Here is a 20,656-nt window from a genome sequence, read left to right on the forward strand (position 1 = left end):
GACTGATATTGCTAATATTGTTTTTGATCAATGTTTTGTTGTTCCATACCTCAATATTCCAGCGGTGATGTCAGCGGTCATTGATCACTTCAATTATCAGTTGCACTTAACCTAGATGTAAATAACATTCTCTTATCTGACTTCTCAGTTCACTGTGGACGGTCATGTGTGTTGGACATGTGTCACATCCCTGTCCAAATGAAATGCATTCAACAACGCACACAGCCGATGCTGTGGGATGACTTTTATTGGGTGTGTCGTAGGTCCGTCCGCACTATGCTCACGAATCTGCTCAGCAAATCAGTCCCAGATGCCCCTACTGCCACCGCATCCCAAACAAGCCTGTTACACAGCCTCCCAAACACCACAACAGCCCTGCTCTGGATCAACACACAGGCCTGGTACACAACCTGAACCAGCTAAAGAATAACCCCAGAACAGCACTCACAAACTAGGCCAGAGAGACAGCAAACCATGCTCTACCAACTAAGCCATAGAATGTGTATGGAACCATCGCACAGGGAGCCCAATAGCTTGCTAGGTCCTGTCGGTGAGCACCAGTATCACTATCTGTGGTGTCATGGTCAACAGTACACTGCTCAGTACTGTTTTAACTGAACAACCACAATCTCCGCCGGATTCGAACCAACAACCCTTTTGAATATAGCGCAGTGTCTTAACCACGGGTCCACCAAGCCACTGCCTAATGTCAGAGGCAAAAATAAGAGATAACAGGTTTTATTTAAACATTTTATTCCAAAAGACCTGTGATGCCACGTTATAAATGGACCCCTATAGGATGTTCAGACAGACCGTGAACAGTCCTACTGTATAGTTCAACATGATTGTCTCTAATCCCTGTGGACACTAACATGCAGAGGTTAGTTAGCCAGTCTGACAGAAGACTGGAGAGGGGTTAATACTGTTCCTGTCTATTGCCAGCAGCACAAAGATAACAAACACATACACCTTACAACTTCCTCATCATCATGACCAATCAGAAGCTGCGACGGTAAAATTGACCTAGCTAGTGTCAGACAGAAGCCGGGTGTACTTAACAGCCTTTAAAGAAATAATAAGGAATTGATATCGTCCATCAAAACTATTTTCCTATTGCATTATGTACAATTATTACAGTTTAAAACATTGGAGCAGAAATAATAAAACATCTACAGTACAATTTCAAGGTATAAAAATAAATTACCAATCTCCAGGAGTATTTACAAAGACAAGTTTCTCTACAAAATGCAACTAGGTCTCTACAACATCAAGTAACTGTGCTGTTAAACTCATAGTCTAATTCTATTAACTAAAACTTACAAAAGCACCTCCAAAATGGCTCAAATGTTTAGCACCTAGTATATAATACATTTGGCCTACACTACATGACCAAAAGTATGTGGACACTGATTCATCACTCCAGAGAACGCGTTTCCACTGCTCCAGAGTCCAATGGCAGCGAGCTTTACACCAGCCAACGCTTGGCTTGGCGCATGGTGACCTTAGGCTTGTGTGCAGCTGCTCAGTCATGGAAACCCACTTAATGAAACTCCCGACAAACAGTTCTTGTGCTGATGTTGCGTCAAGAGGCAGTTTGGAACTTTGTAGTGAGTGCTGAAACTGAGGACAGACGATTTTTACACACTATGTTCTTCAGCCATCCCATTCTGTGAGCTTGTGTGGCCTACCACTTCGCGGCTGAGCCGTTGTTGATCCTAGACATTTCCACTTCACAATAAAAGCACTTACAGCTGACCAGGACAGCTCTAGCAGGGCAGAAAACTGACTTGTTGGAAAGGTGGCATCCTATGACGGTGCCTGACGGTGCCATGTTGAAAGTCACTGAGCTCTTCAGTAAGGCCATTCTACTGCCAATGTTTGTCTATGGAGATTGCATGGCTGTGTGCTCAATTTAATACACCTGTCAGCAATGGGTGTGGCTGAAATAGCCAAATCCACTCATTTGAAGGGGTGTCCACACACTACTGTGTATATATAGTGTATTTTCAGAAACCATTAAAAACAAATACTAAATTCACTTCATCATTTGGAGGAATTTGACATTGAAAAGAAAGTGAAAAGAGCAGAAAGTGAACAAAGAAAAAAGGGGGAAATAAGAGGTATTGAAATCTCTGGTTTTCACTCCTGTCCAGACAAGACAAGACATGACATAGGGACTTCCTATGAGAGGCGACATCCTCAGGCTCCTTCGGAGTCTCTTGATTGGTTGTTCTTAGTCTCTAGAAGAACATCCTGTAACAACAGGCAGCACTTTACATTAGTTTACAGTTATGCATTATGTGTATGCATATCATGACTTCTAACACGGTCCACCTCCACCCACAGTTATTCGTGTAATGTAAGCATTCCTTTACATACACAGAATGTTTTATGGGAGGATGCCGAACACTACATCAAAAACAAAGGCAGTCTGTAACCTTGTAAATGATCATACAGGCATAATAAAGGCCCGGTGCACAACTTAAAAAAGAATGTCTTATTTATCAAGGGAGTGGTGATGAGAGGTATTGTAGTGGTCAGAAAGGTCCAAAGCAGGGGATGACACTCAAGATGCAAGAAAAGGGGTGGAATGCTTCGTCTACAGCGTAGTATTTTCTACTGGCTGACAACAGTGACTGGCGCCACCTGGTGGGGAAATAAATAGCAGTCACATCATTCCTGAATCTTGAAAGCTGTACTTCTCAGATTACTCCTGACACTGAAATCATAACGACAACACACCATAACATGACCCTACTGAATGTCAGGCATGTCAGGATTCCTCCTCTCACCATCCCGTACCCCAAAAAACAACTTAAGTAGTACTTTACACCACAAGGGGGGGGGGCATTCTTCAGGGAACCATATACCTACCTTCTTCACTTTGCCTATAAAGCATCTACAACACTGCTTGTAAGAATAAAAGTGAGGAAAGACTTGAGAGATTTTGTTTCTAGGTGATACAAAGTCAAAGCAGCATGCAAGGTCGACGTGGGGTTCAGGATCACATCTCTCCACAGCCATTGGGCGTTCATATTTAGCTCTGTGCTGCATGGCCATCTATTACAGGCAGAATGTAGCCCTCATTCACAAGCTGTGTAAACAGAGTAGCACTGGCCCTCAGGGATCACTGGGCCAGTACTGAGTCTAGGAAAACACACCGGCTGTGGTAGCTATGCTCACATTGCTGCTGTTGTGAGTCAACCCAAGTATGAGTTATGTGCACGTCCACAGGCACGCACACTATTTGGAGAGTTAATGATTAGCCCTAATGGTCTCTGCCTCAAGATTTGCCCCCGCCCCCTCCAGTGCATGCACGCATACACACCTGTATATGTTGGGGTCCAGCAGTACGTGTGTGTCCTGGGGCAGCTGGGAGAGATGGACCACCTTGGTCTTCTGCTGCGGCCGGTCACTCTCATTCACCCACACATCAGGTAGTCTGGCGAGAGGGAGAGAGATATTGAGAGAAAGTGAGAGGGAAGGAGGAGAGAGACAGAGAGAGAGGTGGAAGAGATGAGTCAGTACAAATCCAGTCTTGCAATTGGTTCCGTGGCCTCTAAGCTGGTGTCTGACTGGCATCAGCTTAGAAACGGGTTAAGAGGAGATTACAGTGGTACATATGCATGCTTCCTAAAGCGCTTGTCTAACTAAACGTTGTGTTTAGGTGTTATCCGTGGGAAACAATGGGAGAGGATCAATACCAGTACTGGGCTCCTCTACTCCTGACAGTGTGTGCGTCACCAGGAAAGCACCCCGGGGGAGAGCGCGGGGGAGAGTGTTGGGGAGATGTGAATGAGCGGTGCTTGGTTCATCATTAGCAGACTGCTTGGCTATAGATCACAGATTCAGAGAGGGGCAGATGAAAGCCCCAGGTGGAGGAAAGGAAGAAAGAGGGTTGGATAGCGGATGAAAGGAGAAGAGAGAGTGGTGATAAAGAAATGGAGAGGCGAGAGGGGACCATACCCTTGCAAAGGGACGAACACAAGTGGACAGAGCCGAAACAAAAACAGCAGAAAAGCACCCAATAACATGGTAGGAGACAGAGAGGGCAAGGCCTCAGCTGTCTCCTGTTACGGTTTAAAATCACAGCAAATACAATGCTCGCTGCACAGAGGACTGTGTACATAGGGTGCTGCTGCAACTCTGTAGCTGAGAGCTACAGTAGGAGTGACTACAACATCTGTTAGACATTCTCCATGGTAGTGTGGGTGACGGTTGCTTTTACAGCAACATGGTCCTTAGAGGGACATATCCAACTCTTAACCCCTCACAGGTTCTGAAACGAGTGCAGCAATACGTCTCGCTCCTACTCCTCCTCCTCCCTCCATCCAAAAATTCCAAAGAGAGGTTTATTTTGGACAAAACGACAGCGAGCGTCGTTTTGGCTTTTAGCCTGTTTTCTGACCGAGAAAGTTGTTTCTATCGGAGATGAGCTCTCGGGGAGAGGGGTTTTAGACGGAGCTGACAGCCCGTTCCTCCGGCTGACAGACTAATGGCTAGAGACGAGGAGGGCTGCACAGGGCTGTGTCTCAGTCTGAAGTGACTTCCTCTCCTCTGGCTGAGAGACTAATGGCTGAGGTCTGAGTAGTAGGGCTACACAGGGCTGCGGCTCAATAGTCTGAAGTGGCTTCCTCTCCTTGTCTCCTTACCTTCAATAAGTTTTCTGATAATATACTATGCTAACTACATAGCTAACTTACAATATTCCAGTCTGAAACGCACATAGCTGGTTTGGAAAGCTGGTATGCTAGTCAGGGGGAAAGAGACAGGCGAGCTCTTGGTCCTTAATGCTCTAAACTGGGCCACTGATGCGGGCTAAAGGAACAGTGAAAGACTTAGAGAAAGAGATGAAGGGAAGGATGGATGGAGAGAGAGACCACAGGGTAGCTCCCACGAGATGAGTGAACTCATCCAGATCACTGACCCTTCTGGATGGAGGAGACGCTAACCTAGGTATCATCCTGTGTGTGTGGGGGGTGCGGTGACATGTGATTGCCTGCCTCCTGCCCCCAGCCACAGGACAAACTGTCTAACCACCACTAAACGCCTGCTGACATTTACAGAGCAGGGGAGGAGAAGGATAGGAAGATAGGAGGGGAGGAGGGTAACCCTCTGCTTGCCAGTAGTACAGGAGAGAAAAGGGAGCGAGGGGAGAGAAGAGGACTGTGGCCTTGTGTCTGCCAACAGGAGAGAGATGAAGAGCAGGATGTGGGGAAGAGAGGAGGGTGGAGAAGAGGGCAACTTACATGTCCTCAGGAGTCCAGTGGAGGAGGACTTTAACCTTCCCAGAATCTTCCTTCCTCCTCGCTATTACCTAGAGACAGAAGAAGAGAGTCAAGACACCACCCAGTAACAGAGACATTGGAAAACAACATTGTTGTTGAGGTCATACTGGAGACACACACCATCCCTAACCAAAGGTCTGATGCTGATGGCAAGTCAGTAAAGGAATGAGACACCTGGTTCCAGTCTAATTGAGCCAGAGTCAATCTGTCCTCCCTCCCACTCTGCAGACTAACACTGTTACCTCACTGGCCTGAAGACGCCAGTCCAGCCGCTAAACATATACACACATCCCGTGTGGTAGGAACAATACTGCCCCCTGACTGACGTTAGTGCATTCCACAGTTCGTGAGTGTGACCCTGGACCAAGGTGAAGACTAGGAATGCTATTTATCTTTAGAAACACACACAGCAAGTAGCTAGTTACAGCGTGAAAAGACGCTACACTAGACTCTCTTAGGGTTTTATTTGCTTATAGTTTAGGCGTAGACAAGGCCTGCTGGGTTTGCCGAGCTACCCAAAGTCCTTGCTTCAGCCAAATGCTACGCCACAGTCGTCAATTTCTTCTCCGCAATGAGTCTGGATCAGAATACGTCCCCAACAATTTCTAGAACGCCAACACATTCTAACCATTCTGATTGGTCCCAGAAACTGATGGGGTGGGTAAAGCAGTGTTTTGAAAATGGAATTGGCTTTGATACTCTGATTAGAGACAATCCATATTGCTGACGACTGTTTTGTAACAGCCCTCATTTTGACATCACCACAAACGACTTCAATGGCGGAAGAAGTGAACAGAGCAGCGGAAGAATTCAGTTGGAGTCGTCAGGCAACTGCTGGGTTCCTACGCTGTCTCTCTCTCTCTTGATCTCTCTGTGAAAATACTGGTAGAAGCACTCCAACTGCATGTGTAGGGGAGAGATGGAGGGTGGAGGGGTGAGGGAGGAGAGCGGCGTAGGGGTGTTTTTTAAGCGGCTCCAACAACAGGCCTGGCTGGGTCTGGCATGTACGTCAGAGCAGTGCGTGTGTTTCGTGGGAGGGTTGCTGGCAATTCCCTTATTAGCAGTTTAATTAAAAGGGGCATGGGAGTCAGTGTTATTCCCTGGCTAGGCCCTTCATTTTCCACAGGCCTCAATACTGCACACATTAACTCATGAGAGTTAAACCAGACTGCTGGTAATACATCAATTTTGGAAAACAAGTTGTGTCAGACTCTCGTATTATTATTGAGAAAAATGAGATGGTGATGCTTTTAAAATCAGCATTTAATCTCAGCAGGCTTTTTATTTGAAATAAATGGTGGTTTAATTGACCCCGGGGAGCCAGTCGACTGCCTGCCATTCTCCCAGCCTCTAGTTGGCTCAATGGAAGTTCCGTCAACTTCTAGTGAATCTTTGTTTTCATTTCAACAACTTTCTACTTGTGATGTGCTAGACGCCACGAGGAAGATCGCTGTAAAAAAATAAAAATAATAATAAAAATAAAAAAACACAGGCTGATTCGCTTGATCCTTTCTTGCTGCAGCTTTCTGATTGTAGAATCTTTAACACGTTTTACCTTACAATTATTTCTGGTGCCATCCCCAGGGTCTGGAAAGTGGCCCCACATACTCCCCTTCAAAAGATGGTGACGCGTGTGACCTAAATAATTAGCGCCCCATTTCCAAACTCTTGCCTTGGTAAATACTCAACTTAGATCCTTTTCAACCACAAAATGTATTTCAATTATACAACGGGTGGGTCTAATCCTGGATGCTGATTGGTTAAAACCGCATTCCAGTCGGTGGCTATTCCACAAGTTACCATAGCTAAAGCTATGACATTGAAATGCCTATTTTCTCTGTGCAATCAGCCCAGCCAGGCATAGCTGCCAGAAGTAGGGGTGCTGAGGGTGCTGCAGCACCCCCTGAAAAAAATCTGAAAATGTAAAAAATATATTATAATAATACACAAAAGTAGTGCACTTTGCCTTTACTAGTATTAGTGTCAGGACTATATCTCGTGGAAGGATGAAATAGTATGAATACATTCATCAAAATAAAGTTAATGAAAATATGTCTCGGTCCTCGTGCCAATATATCCTCCAAACACCGGCTTCTCTGGCATCATCACTTAAAAGTAAATCAGTCATGTTTCAGACCAGGTTATAGCACCATCTCTGCGACTCCTTTGGTTTTAAATTATGTTCTTAATTGTTTGGATAAGAAGTAACACTGTGTGGCCCTTTTTGTTGACCTGTCTAAAGCCTTCGACAGTGTGTTTCACGCATTACTTATTCAGAGGTTTTCATCAATTGGCCTGGACCAGGCTGCGTGTAGCTGGTTTGAAAATAATTTTTGCCTAATTTCAGGTCCTTTATTAGCAGTTTAATTAAAGGGGCAATGAACCAAAGTGTAGAGAATCATTGTACCATCTAAACCACTGGCAAATATATTTTCCATACCCAAAAATATTGTATTTTCAGTTGTTTGATGCACTTGTACAAAACCTAAAGTAAGATGCAAAAAACGAAACTTTGCGGAAAGCATAGAAATAAAGCACATATATGTACCACTTCGTCGACTTGCTTTCAACGAGAATGACAGATCTACAACTCACATTTCTATGTGAATTTGGTTTGGGTCACCTAAAAAGTTACATATTACTGCTTTAAAAAGTATACCGTGTGTATTTACTGATAGTGTTAAATCAGGTTCTCTCCACATAACAAAGGGAGTCCTACAGGGATGGATTCTTGCTCTGGTTATTTTCACATGAACAATATAATTTATCTGTTAAAAAATACATTCACCTGTATACAGATGACACTGTGGTGTATGCCATTGACCCCATAGCTGACCAGGCTCTGTCAGTGTCAATCTGCCTCTATTGCCCTGCAGAAAGCCTTTGATGAACTTGACATTGGTACTTAATGCAGGTAAAACCAAGGACATGTTCTTTTCCAAATCACATAAATATCTGAAGATTTATGCATACGTACTTTGTAGGGGTGTAATGGTACCGAACCATTTGGTCCAGGGACCTCGATTCGGTCGCACTGAACCCGAATGACTACATAAAAACAACAATTATTATAAAATAAAAATACTACGTCTTTAGGCTATGCATACGCTGCGTAGTAGGCCTATGCCGTATCTGAGCTAAAACAAACATTTCAGACTATTCCCGTTAAAACGAGCACCTATGCAGACGGAATCAGAATTGGAGGATCATCAACAATCGTTTAAATCTCCAGTTTGGGAACATTTAGGCTTCCCAGCAGATTCAACAGAGATGGACAGAACGTTGTGGATCAAATGTTAACAGTATGTCGCCACGCTCAACAGGAATAGCCTATGCAGCTGCCAACACCTCAAATTTTGTTGACACATTTACTCTGACATCACCCGAGTACACCGGAGCAAGACAGAAACGCAAAGAAACACAGTCTCACCTCTGCATTCCAGCATTCCTGGCAGCTGATTCTGACCGGGCCAAAGAAATTACAAGAGCGATAGGTAGGCTATGTTTATATTTTTTACAGTCTTTGCTTTATAACCACGGCTATGCACCGATTCACGGTGATTGAGAATAGAGGGTTTCAGCGCCTTGTGAAAGTGCTTTAGCCACGTTACGAACTTCCCTCCTGCACAATTTAAGCAACCAGGTTGTACCCGCTCTATATAAGCAAGCCAAAAACGAAGTTCAGAATGAATTGACCAACGCACCCTGTGTTGCGCTTACTTCACAGTGACAGCTCATCACATTACCCACGCATAGGAGATGTACCGTGCTACCGTGCCTTTATGAGCGTCACAACTGCGCATCTGGCACTGAAGAAGGAGACAGTGTCATGGTGTGTTCGCAACCAAGTGGGAATTTACCACATAAGACTGGGCAAAACCCACTTGAATGGCCCTCCAACTGGTACTTACTTGTGGGAAACTTGTCAATGATCTGAAGCACACACTTCTCCCACATGATTACCACGGACGTCACCTGCTAAGGAAATGGCCTCGAACAGCATTTGGCATTTAAATGGAACAAAACAGTTATAAAAAGCAATCTATTGTGGTTTGCTGAACAAAAACATTTTTTACAAGCACTTTTAGTTTATGGTTGATACAGCTTGTAGGCCATTAGCCACTGGCGTTTCTCAACGAGTTCAAATCACATGAATGTGTCCAACTGCTATTTATGACTAAACAGCTCGGAAATTCCCACCTCCCAAAAGGTGACCAATGCAGCATCAGAGTGGAAACTTGAGAGGACCAACATAACAATCCTGCCACAACAGAATGACAGGAATATTGTGAATGCTAAACATTGTGAATGGAACTTCATTTTCCCTCGCTGTACTGAAACTGAACCGTGACCCCAAAACCTACCGAACCGTGGGTTTGATGAACTGTTACACCCCTAATACTTTGGATGGTGCCCTCATTGATCGTGTCCCCTCTTACAAATATCTGAGCATCTGGATTAACGAAAAGCTCTCTTTCAAAAAGCATGTTGATGAATAAGGTAAGAAATTAAGAATTAAAATAGGCTTCTTCTATAGGGCCAGGCTCCCCGTCTTTCGTTAAATAGCAGAGAAACAAATCGTCCTGTCAACATTCATTCCGGTTATTGACTGTGGCGATATCGTCTATATGAACGCTGCTGCCACGGTACTGAAGCCATTGGACACAGTTGATCACAGTGCATTATTACAGGCGACAGGTTCCGTACACATCACTGCATTTTGTATCAGAAAGTAGGCTGGCCCGCCGTGAAGTCTCGTAGATCGATGCATTGCGCTCTTTTTTTGTCTATAAAGCCCTCTTGCATAAACTTCCATCATACCTTAGCTCATTGTTAAACTTCAGACATACAAGTTACCAGACCCAGACTCAGGGATGGCTAACCCTGGAGAGCCCTTCAATCTCCACCGAATTAGGTAAATCTGCTTTTAGTTTATTGCGCCTCATGTGGAATAATCTCCAAAAGTCCTTAAAGTTAGAGTTGGTGCCTCTAGAGAAATTCAGGTAGATGTTCGAGAGCCTTTTTACTGAAGAATGTGTTTGTTTCATATGCTTGTGTTTTGCTTTTCGTGTTTACTTTTCATGTATTGTGTAATTGATGTGTGTAAAGATGTGTTTAATAGTGTAATGGTTGTGTATTGATGTGTTCATGTAAGGCCTCATCTGCGAAAGAGACCGTGGTCTCAGCATGACTCCCAGCTTAAATAAAGGTTTAAAAAAAAGACAAAAACTCCTCTGTGCAGCTGAGACCGTAATACTGTAGGTCTGTCGTGCCCTCTGCTGTCTGAACAGTGAAGTACAGTGTGTGTGTGCAGGACCATGCATGGTCTGCTGCCGCTGGATCCCTGACCATGCTGTGGAAGACGATGGTGATGGTGTGTGTGTACTACTACTAACCGTGCTGTGAAACACCACACTGTGCCCGTTGCCCAGGCTCTCTATATGTGTAGCCAGGTTGAGGCAGATGGCCCGGTGTCTGATAGCATCCATGGTCTGGGCATCAAAGAAGTCGTGAGGTCGTGCTGGAGGGACAGAACACACTGGGGTGAGAGAGGGGGAGCGTTAAACTGAGGTTCATAGGTCAGAGGTGATTAGCCAATCAGATGGATCTGACCCTCGTAGATATTCATCAAAACGTTTCCCACCACCTGATTGGTTAAGACGCTTGGTTTGAAAGCCAGGCAACCTGATCAGCGAGTACATGATTGATTGTTGTATGATTGAGTGTGTGCGTGCATATCTGTGTATGTGTACACATGCTTGCATTTGTGTGCGTGCGCTTGTATTACCATCCTCGTGGGTACCAGAAATTCCAAATAGTCCCAGAGGACAAAGACTATTTTAGAATTAGGGGTTAGGTTTACGGTTCAAATTAGGGTAACAATTAGGGAAAATAGGATTTAATGGAAATCCATTTTAGGTCCCCATAAGGATAATAAAACATATGCTGTGTGTGTATTGCGTGTGTTTATATGTGCGTGTTTCTCGGATACGTACGTAAAGACCTCCTGCGTTTATTCTTGAGTTTCCGCCTCTTGTTTAGCCCCGCCTTCGAAGGTGAATCCTCCTTTATCTTGGCCTGATTGGCCAGCTTGTTGGAGTTCTGGGAGCTAAAGTGGGTAGGTACGTGGCGCGCCAGCCCCCCCTGGGAGGCAAACGTGGCATTGCAACCCCCCACCACACACTGGAGATAGAGACAACACCGGTGAGAATACAGACTAGTAGATAGCTTATACAAGAGCACTTACATACAGTTGAAGTCGGAAGTTTACATACACCTTAGCCAAATACATTTAAATTCAGTTTTTTCACAATTCCTAACATTAAATCCAAGTAAAAATTCCCTGTTTTAGGTCAGTTAGGATCACCACTTCATTAAGATTGTGAAATGTCAGAATAATAGAGAGTGATTTATTTCAGCTTTTATTTCCTTTATCACATTCCCAGTGGGTCAGGAGTTTACATACACTCAATTAGTATTTTGTAGCATTGCCTTTAAATTGTTTAACTTGGGTCAAATGTTTTGGGTAGCTTTCCACAAGCTTCCCACAAGAGCTGGTGTAACTGAGTCAGGTTTGTAGACCTCCTTGCTCGCACACGCGTTTTCAGTTCTGCCCATTTCAGTTCTGCACATTTTATATAGGAATGAGGTTAGGGCTTTGTGATGGCCATTCCAATACCTTGACTTTGTTGTCATTAAGCCATTTTGCCACAACTTTGGAAGTATGCTTGGGGTAATTGTCCATTTGCTACCAAGCTTTAACTTCCTGACACTTGTCTTGAGATGTTGCTTCAATATATACATATATTTTTCCTCGCTCATGATGCCATCTATTTTGTGAAGTGCACCAGTCCCTCCTGCAGCAAAGCACCCCAACAACATGATGCTGCCACCCCCGTGCTTCACGGTTGGGATGGTGTTCTTCGGATTGCAAGCCTCCCACTTTTTCCTCCACACATAACAATGGTCATTATGGCCAAACAGTTCTATTTTTGTATCATCAAACCAGAGGACATTTCTCCAAAAAGTACAATCTTTGTCCCCATGTGCAGTTGCAAACCGTAGTCTGGCTTTTTTTATGGCAGTTTTGGAGCAGTGGCTTCTTCCTTGCTGAGCGGCCTGTCAGGTTATGTCGATATAGGACTCGTTTTACTGTGGATATAGATACTTTGGTGCCTATTTCCTCCAGCATCTTCACAGGGTCCTTTGCTGTTGTTCTAGGATTGATTTGCACTTTTCGCACCAAAGTACGTTCATCTCTAGGAGACAGAATGCATCTCCTTCCTGAGCGCTATGACAGCTGCGTGGTCCCATGGTGTTTATACTTGCGTACTATTGTTTGTACAAATGAACTTGGTACCTTCAGGCGTTTGGAAATTGCTCCAAAGGATGAACCAGACTTGTGGAGATCAACAAAGAAAATTCTGAGGTCTTGGCTGATTTCTTTTGATTTTCCCATGATGTCAAGCAACTGAGTTTGAAGGTAGGCCTTGAAATACATCCACAGGTAAACGTACAATTGACTCAAATGATGTCAATTTGCCTATCAGAAGCTTCTAAAGCCATGACATTTTCTGGAATTTCCCAAGCTGTTTAAAGGCACAGTCATTAGTGTATGTAAACTTCTGACCCACTGGAATTGTGATACAGTGAATTATAAGTGAAATAATCTGTCTGTAAACAATTGTTGGAAAAATTACTTGTGTCATGCAAAGTAGATGTCCTAACCGACTTGCCAAAACTATAGTTTGTAACAAGAAATGTGTGGAGTGGTTGAAAAACGAGTTTTAATGACTCCAACCTAAGTGTACGTAAACTTACGACATCAACTTTATATAATAATAGTATTGGTCTTTCTATTTGATGTAATCTAGGTGATTTCCTTTTCAATAAAAGTTCAAAAGGTTATAATACAGAGGAAACTGTAGACCTGAGTATAGAACCACTGTTCAATGGAAGCATTCAGAATAATATCATGCATTAGCTTTACACAGGATAGTGTGTGACAGATGTATCTTGTGTTAGAATGATTGTTATGCTCTCCAAGACTAGAATAATCTATAGCACATGACATGTACATACATGTACGGGGCCTTCAGAAAGTATTCACCCCTCGACTTTTCCCACATTTTGTTGTGCTACAGCCTGAATTTCAAAATGGCTTCATTTGAGATTTGGTGTTACTGGCCGACACACAATACCCCATAATGTCCAAGTGGAATTATGTTTTTTTTATTTTTTATTTAAATGTTTACTAATTCATTCATTTAAAATGAAAGCGGAAATGTCTTGCATCAATAAGTATTCAACCCCTTTGTTATGGCAAGCTTAAATAAATTCAGGAATAAAAATGTGCTTACATCACTTAAGTTGCATGGCCTAAGTGTTTAATAACATGATTTTTGAATGACCACCTCATCTCTGTATTCCACACATACAATTATCTTTAATGTCGAGCAGTGAATTTCAAACACTGATTCAACCACAAAGACCAGGGAGGTTTTCCAATGCCTCGCAAAGGGCACTTATTGGTAGATGTGTGTGTGTGTGGGGGGGAATATCCCTTTGAGCATTGTGAAGTTATTCATTACACTTTGGATGGTGTATCAATACACCCAGTCACTACAAAGATACAGGCATCATTCCTAACAAACTCAGTTACTGGAGAGGAAGGAAACCGCTCAGGCATTCACCAGGAGGCCGGCCCATGGTGACTTTAAAACTGGTACAGCGTTTAATGGCTGTGATAGGAGAACACTGAGGATGGATCAACAACATTGTAGTTACTCCACAATACTAACCTAATTGACAGACTGAAAAGGGAAGCCTGTACAGAATATTCCAAAACACGCATCCTGTTTGCAATAAGGCACTAAAGTAAAACTGCAAAGAATGTGGGAAAGAAATTAACTTTATGTCGAATACAAAGCGTTACGTTTAGGGCAAATCCAACACAACACATCATTGAGTACCACATCACATTTTCAAGCATGGTGGTGGCTGCATCATGTTATGGGAATGCTTGTCATCGACTAGGACTTTTCTTTAGGATAAAAATAAACAAAACAGAGCTAAGCACAGGCTGATAGAGGAAAACCAGGTTCCGTGGGAGACAAATTCACCTTTCAGCAGGACAATAAGCTAAAAAACAAGGCCAAATATACACAGGAGTTGCTTACCAAGACGACATTGAATGTTCCGGAGTGGCCTAGTTACAGTTTTGACATAAATTGGCTTGAAAATCTCGGGCAAGACTTGAAAATGGCTGTCTAGCAATGATCAACAACCAACTTGACAGAGCTTGAAGAATAAAACAAAAGAATAATGTAAAAACATTGTACAATCCAGGTGTGAAAAGCTCTTAGAGACTCACCCAGAAAGACTTACAGCTATAGTCGCTGCCAAAGCGGATTCTAACATGTATTAACTCAGGGGTGTGAATACTTCTGTAAATTAGATATTTCTGTATTTCATTTTCAATAAATTAGCAAAAATAAATAAAAACATGTTTTCACTTTGTCATTATGGGGTAGTGTGTAGATTGGTGAGAAAAAACAATTTAATCCATTTTGAATTCAGGTTGTAACACTAAATGTGGAATAAGTCAAGGGGTATCAATAACGTTGTGAAGACACGGACACGAGGATGTGGTTTGCAGAGTCAGTGTCATGTGTGTGTGACAGTGAAATGGAAGAAAGGAGGGCGGTTTCTCACCTTGAATGGTTTGTCTCCGCTGTGTGAGACCATGTGTCTTTGAAGCCAGCTCTGACTGGTCGACGGGGTGTTATACACCTTGCAGCCCTTCCACAGACACACAAACACCTGGCGAGAGGACAGCAACACGGTGACACACACATAGCTTCACTGGTCACTCGCCACCTAGCTCTTATGAGTTACCCAAGATGCAATGTAAGAGACTAAATGTCCTAAATTCTACTATCCTAGAGAACTGTAGTAGTTGGCAGAAGGGCATGTCATATGTAAATTCAATGACAGACCATTTTTAACTGAAGCACCTAGAAACCCAATCCCTCCATAAACTGACCCCCGCCCCCTCTCTGAACCTAAAGTTCCAAGAGAGATAAAACATCAAGCTGTCTTTTATACAGCCAGAGTCTATAATGTACCGCAGTACTTTTCATCTGGAGTTAATTTAACACAGGATGTTTGGATTATCTTCAAGATGGAGAAGTGGAGGGGATTGATATTTTGAAGACAGGGTTGTGGTGGTGGAGAAGAGGGGTGGAGGCATAAAACTAGGAGGTGTAGAAAGAAGAGGATAGAAGAGGGTGAGCAGGCAGGAGGACAGAGAAGATGATTTAGGAAGTTGATTTCCTACACTACATACCCCTCCTCGTTGTCCGTCCACGTGCACGCCCCTGATGTGCTCAGCCAGGTCTGGGCTGGTGGTAAAGAGGAGCTGGCATTGGTCCCAGCAGCAGGTGTATGCCACGCCCTTACCCACCGACGGGGTGGCGGTGGCAGGGCCGTGCCCGTTCATCATGGCAGGTGTGGAGCGCCCGCTGGACGCTGTGCTCTCCATGTCCATCAGAGTACTGCTGATACTGAGGGAGGGACAGTGAGAGGGGGAGGGACAGTGAGAGGGACAGTGAGAGGAGGAGGGACAGTGAGAGATGGGGTCAGCACAGAGATCTGCTGTACTACAAAACAAATCAAAATGTTATTCTTCACATGCGCCGAATACAACAGGTATAGATAGACCTTACCGTGAAATGCTTACTTACAAGCCCTTAACCAACAATGCAGTTAAGAAAAATAAAGTTGAGAAAATATTTACTAAAAAGTAAAAAAATAAGAGCAACAATAAAATAACGAGGCTATATACATTGGGTACCGGTACCGAGTCAATGTGCGGGGGTACAGGTTAATCGAGGCCATTGAGGTTATATGTACATGTAGGTAGGGGTAAAGTGACTACGCCTAACAGCGAGTAGCAGCAGCGTAATGGGGGGGGGGGGTCAATAAAGCCATTTAATTAGCTGTTCAGCAGTCTTAAGGCTCGGGGGTATAAGCTGTTAAGAAGCCTTTTGGACCTAGAGCTCCGGTACCGCCTGCCGTGCGGTAGCAGAGAGAACAGTCTGACTAGGGTTGCTGGAGTCACTGGCAATTTTTAGGGCCTTCCTCTGACACCACCTGATTTAGAGGTCCTGGATGGCAGGACGCTTGGCCCCGGTGATGTACTGGGCCGTACGCATTACCCTCTGTAGCGCCTTGCGGTCTGTTCTAGTCATAGGTTTGGACAGCCTCAGTCACTAAATCATGGTGATTTAGTGTGTTTATAGCATGTGCCAACACAGCTCTGAGCAGTGTCGGCACATGGTATAAACACACCATTAGTATAGTTTATGTCCGTGTGTTGACTTCTCTGGGGCATATGAGGTTTAGTATGCATGGTCTACAAGGAGGGATGTGAGGGTGTCATGGCGGATTTGAATCTCATGCCATTATAGATGTAGAAGTATCCCTCTCCGCCCTCACACCCACACAAAGCTTCTCAGAGAGCATTAGTGACTCAGTAATTTTACCACGTTGGACTGAATGAAGAGGTGACACACACCTCGTAAGGCTGCCTGCCTCCAGCTGCTCCCCTGCTCTGTTCCTGAGGTCCTCAGTGCCAGCAGGGGAACAAAAGTTACATTGAGACCATGCAGCTGCCCAAACAGCAGAGCTCTCTCCTCCATTCACTCCTTTCTTACCACAGGCCATTCTGCCCCGGCCAGACAAAGCAACGCGCCATGACGGGAGAGGGTCGAGGGGGAAAGAGAGAAGGGGGGAGGGGAAATTGGATCCTCTCTCCTTCAGATACTACACTTCAGTCCCTGAAGCAACACAGGGACTTCAGCCTTTGTGCTAACTGGGTTTCCTTTTGTTAGCTACCCTCGACAGGTCATCGCATGACTACAGACTGAGGCAATCTACCGGGATCCAGAAAGGGGAATTATTCCACTATTCTAGCAGCAAAAGGCGATGGGTGGACATCGTGGGTGTGTGAAATCGTTGATTTCTCTGCTTCCATTTGAATAAGAAATGTATGTGTATATCGTTCTTATCCGTTGGCTCGTCCAGTGATATTCAGACAGCGTGTGCAGGGGCAGATCTGTGTGTATTATTAGTATATGGCTGATTGGACCCTATATCTACACTGGACTTTTGCATACAGGCTTCATGCTATAGTTTATGTCTGTGTGTTCTATTGTTACATGCACATAGAGTCAGGTTCAATTACATACACACGTAACTGGAGTTCGCCATAGAGTTAGGACAATCAGATCTGCAAACTCACTGCTTTGGAGGGGCCGCAATAACCCAGAGTAAATTATTTGAAGTTGCATTGTAACATAATTGAGCAGTGAGTTGCATACAGCATTACTCAGTTTTAACACCTTTGATCTGATTCTCTCTCTCTCTCTCTCTCTCTCTCTCTCTTCTGCACTAGTTTATGATGCAGTGGAAGCTCCATCTTGGCCATTTCACATATTGTAATGGGGAATTCTGGGTACACATCTAAATATCTCAGAAAGACGTGTGTATATGATTCACTCGTTTGTGTGCATGAGGGTGAGATCCTGTGTGTGTGTGTGTGTGTGTGTGTGTAAAGGACTCATCTCAACACAGACATCCTGTAACTAGTCACCCAGCCACACGGCCAAACCAACTAGAAGGCGATGAAGTGTTGTGACCACAGTGAGCCAGTTGACACATCTGTAAGTGTGTGTGTGTGTGTGTGTATAGATATGTTAGAAGTAGCTCAGTGCCTAAACACCACCCTTCATATGAAAGCTGGGGCCTGTTGGTTGGCTTGTTAGTGAGTGATTCGTTTCTTTGTCTCAGCGCTCCACTTGTGAAATTACTCATGGGACTTTCACCAAACGGTTTTCAAGGATAGATGCCAACTTGGAAAATCTTACTTAACTCACTGAATTTGCTATTAAGATAAAATCAAGTCTGAAATGTTCATATTGCTGGTGTGTCTCTTTTTGACCGTGGTTTCATAGTAGCGACGTTATTACACAATGAGCATCGTGGTGGCAATGCTGGCCATACATGGACATCATGTCCAGATGCGCGTGTACGTGCAGCGTGGAACCATTCCATTGTAAACTAAAGGCAAACTTAGGCCTATTCAACTATCGGTTAAAACTATGCATGTTCTCTGTTGTCAACTGCACATAACGCATAGGGTGCTGATGCATTGTAGCAAAACAAACCCGATTGTTGTGCTAAACTGCTGTTTGGCAAAAGACAAAGTACGGAGATATCACACCACGCTACATAATTGCAAGGATAGTGAGTGCAACTTGTAACAATGTAGCTTGATCAAACGTAAACATCTTATTAAAATTGAATCATTGTTGGAGTGGGCTGGCAACATTGCTGCGCTGCGTTGTATTCAACATTTGGTCGGGTATTAGTAATCCACAGACCTGTCTTCCGAATCCATTCGACTGAGAGGTTCTCCATCCGAGGATGATATCTCGACACTGGCCAGTCTTTTGATACCGCGGTCGGTTTTCTCCGTGGATTCCTCGCTTTTGGTCTTGTCGGAGCTGGGAGGCGAGGACACGCTCTCCTCTCTTTGTTCTTGATTCAGCTCCACGATGCTCTCCCCGGTTTCGGTGCTGCTCGCAGGCATTCCCTCCACGGGACTTTTAACCGGTTCAGACAGTTCACAGGCCGGTTCTTCTTTGTTACCATTTTCCGTGGACAAAACCGATTCTTTTGCGACTTCTAGTGCGACTGAAGCCTTCTCGTTGCTGTCTCCGTTGCTCACGTCCATTTCTGTTCCGTCCTCGTTGTCACCCGGTTCCTGTTTCGAGTCTGTGGGGCCCTGCTTCTTTTTCCCGTTTTCTCCTTTGTCCAATGTTCCATTTTGCTCGTTTGTCGATGTGGAGTCTTGTTCGGTACCGTTGGTTGTAACTGCAGCCATGTTCACAGCGCCTAGTAAGCTTTTTTTGTGTTGTAGGCTGCCCCACAAAGTTGGTTCTTTCTCCCAATCGCATGCGCTGCTTCACCACGGGTGTTCAACGGGGACGCTAGGGGAGGAGGCATAACCATGACGTAGTCCCCCACATTGTGGACCGTTCCACGTGTTTCAGAGAACTATTGTTATATTGGTTTATATATATAAAAACAAGTGTTCCAGAAACAGAACGTTGGCCCTAATATTTCCCTTTAATTTAAGTCAATCATCACCCATTAACACATTTCAGTCATAAATCTAAACAATTCTTACCATTAGTAAGCCTAGCCTATGTGTAATTTCATTTTTGCATAAAGCCTAGACTTATGCAAATTCATCAAAGCGGATATATTTTATTTTCTTCATGACCTCCAGGTCTTACTCTGCTGTAAAAGTATGGAGACCATGACCACATGTGATGGATTATTCAAGTACAGGCATTGCCATTCCAGTGTCCAGTGCAAGTTGGACTCCATTGCTGGAACTTGATGGAATGTCTGCACTGACTGATAGTCAGTGGACCCCAAGAAGAGTATCTAACGGGGATCCTAATAAAATACTAAATACGTAAGGTGGTAGGGATTAGGAACTATAGGGTAGGAGGCATGGAAAGGGTTGGAACTAGTGGAAGGAGTGGAATGGAACCAGGCCCACATATCCACAGAGTGCTACAGACAGGGACCACAAAAGATTCAGAGCCTCATTAACATAATGGAAGTATCCCTACTAATGTCTGTCAAAGTTTGGCAAATGGGCATAGCATGAAAGGAGGAGGGAGGGGGAAGGGAAGAAGGTTGAAGGATGGGGCAAGAGGGTGTGAATGGAGGTAACTGACCTTATTGTGTCGATGACCGGGCTGCGTCTAGTGTGACAGTGGCATTGTCCAGAGCAGAGATCATTCATTTACCAAGTGGAGATGAGCTATTGGCCTTTAGGATACACTTCCAGTTGAAGGCCAGAGTCCCAGTCCCTCAACAATGCAGAATGGAGTTTCTTGACCTTTAAAAAGTTTGTCAATGTCTCCTCTTCAGAACCATCAGAGCTTCTATCTCATCAGTGATCAGCAAATCATATCTGTAACATAAAACCAAAACAGCAGGAAGCATTGGAAATTGAATTCCTTCTCCCAATTTTTTTTTAATGTGGGGTGGCAGGTAGCCTAGTGGTTACAGCGTTGGACTAGTAACCGGAAGGTAGCAAGATCGAATCCCCGAGCTGACAAGGTAAAAATCTGTCGTTCTGCCCCTGAACAAGGCAGTTAACCCACGGTTCCTAGGCTGTCATTAAAAATAAGAATTTGTTCTTAACTGACTTGCCTAGTTAAATAACGGTAAAAAAATGTAAACACTTAGTATATGTCCTAACAACATAACATACTCCAACCACA

General features: G+C 44.1%; 1 protein-coding gene and 1 non-coding gene across 3 annotated transcripts; both read right to left on the reverse strand.

Annotated features, from left to right (window-relative positions):
- Positions 1 to 499: 499 nt before the first annotated feature.
- LOC120050184 lies at positions 500 to 626 on the reverse strand. The gene has a single exon (XR_005477185.1).
- Positions 627 to 1,940: 1,314 nt separating this feature from the next.
- Positions 1,941 to 20,332, reverse strand: LOC120049345 (zinc finger protein AEBP2-like). Of its 2 annotated transcripts, none has more exons than XM_038995595.1 (8): positions 20,105 to 20,332; positions 15,637 to 15,853; positions 15,003 to 15,110; positions 11,285 to 11,471; positions 10,685 to 10,809; positions 5,250 to 5,317; positions 3,329 to 3,442; positions 1,941 to 2,253 (listed from the first exon to the last, which is right to left on the reverse strand). In XM_038995595.1, exons 1-8 carry the CDS (start codon positions 20,170 to 20,172, stop codon positions 2,241 to 2,243), a joined length of 900 nt encoding a protein of 299 aa, XP_038851523.1. In that variant the 5' UTR covers positions 20,173 to 20,332; the 3' UTR covers positions 1,941 to 2,240. The 2 variants fall into 2 exon arrangements, with proteins under 2 accessions (XP_038851523.1, XP_038851524.1); XM_038995596.1 differs by lacking the exon at positions 20,105 to 20,332 and adding an exon at positions 18,734 to 19,257.
- Between the last annotated feature and the right edge of the window lie 324 nt (positions 20,333 to 20,656).

This window comes from Salvelinus namaycush, chromosome 6 (genome assembly GCF_016432855.1).
Source record: "Salvelinus namaycush isolate Seneca chromosome 6, SaNama_1.0, whole genome shotgun sequence".
Lineage (NCBI taxonomy): Eukaryota > Metazoa > Chordata > Actinopteri > Salmoniformes > Salmonidae > Salvelinus > Salvelinus namaycush.

What these genes read in the sequence shown, in the direction of transcription:
- LOC120049345 (XM_038995596.1), bottom strand. Translation starts at nt 19,236, where the DNA reads ATGGCTGCAGTTACAACCAACGGTACCGAACAAGACTCCACATCGACA. An exon ending in CGAATGGATTCGGAAGACAG is followed by an intron (nt 15,854 to 18,733) that starts GTCTGTGGATTA and finishes TCCCTCCCTCAG; the next exon opens with TATCAGCAGTACTCTGATGG. An exon ending in GTGTGGTGTTTCACAGCACG is followed by an intron (nt 5,318 to 10,684) that starts GTTAGTAGTAGT and finishes TTCTGTCTCTAG; the next exon opens with GTAATAGCGAGGAGGAAGGA.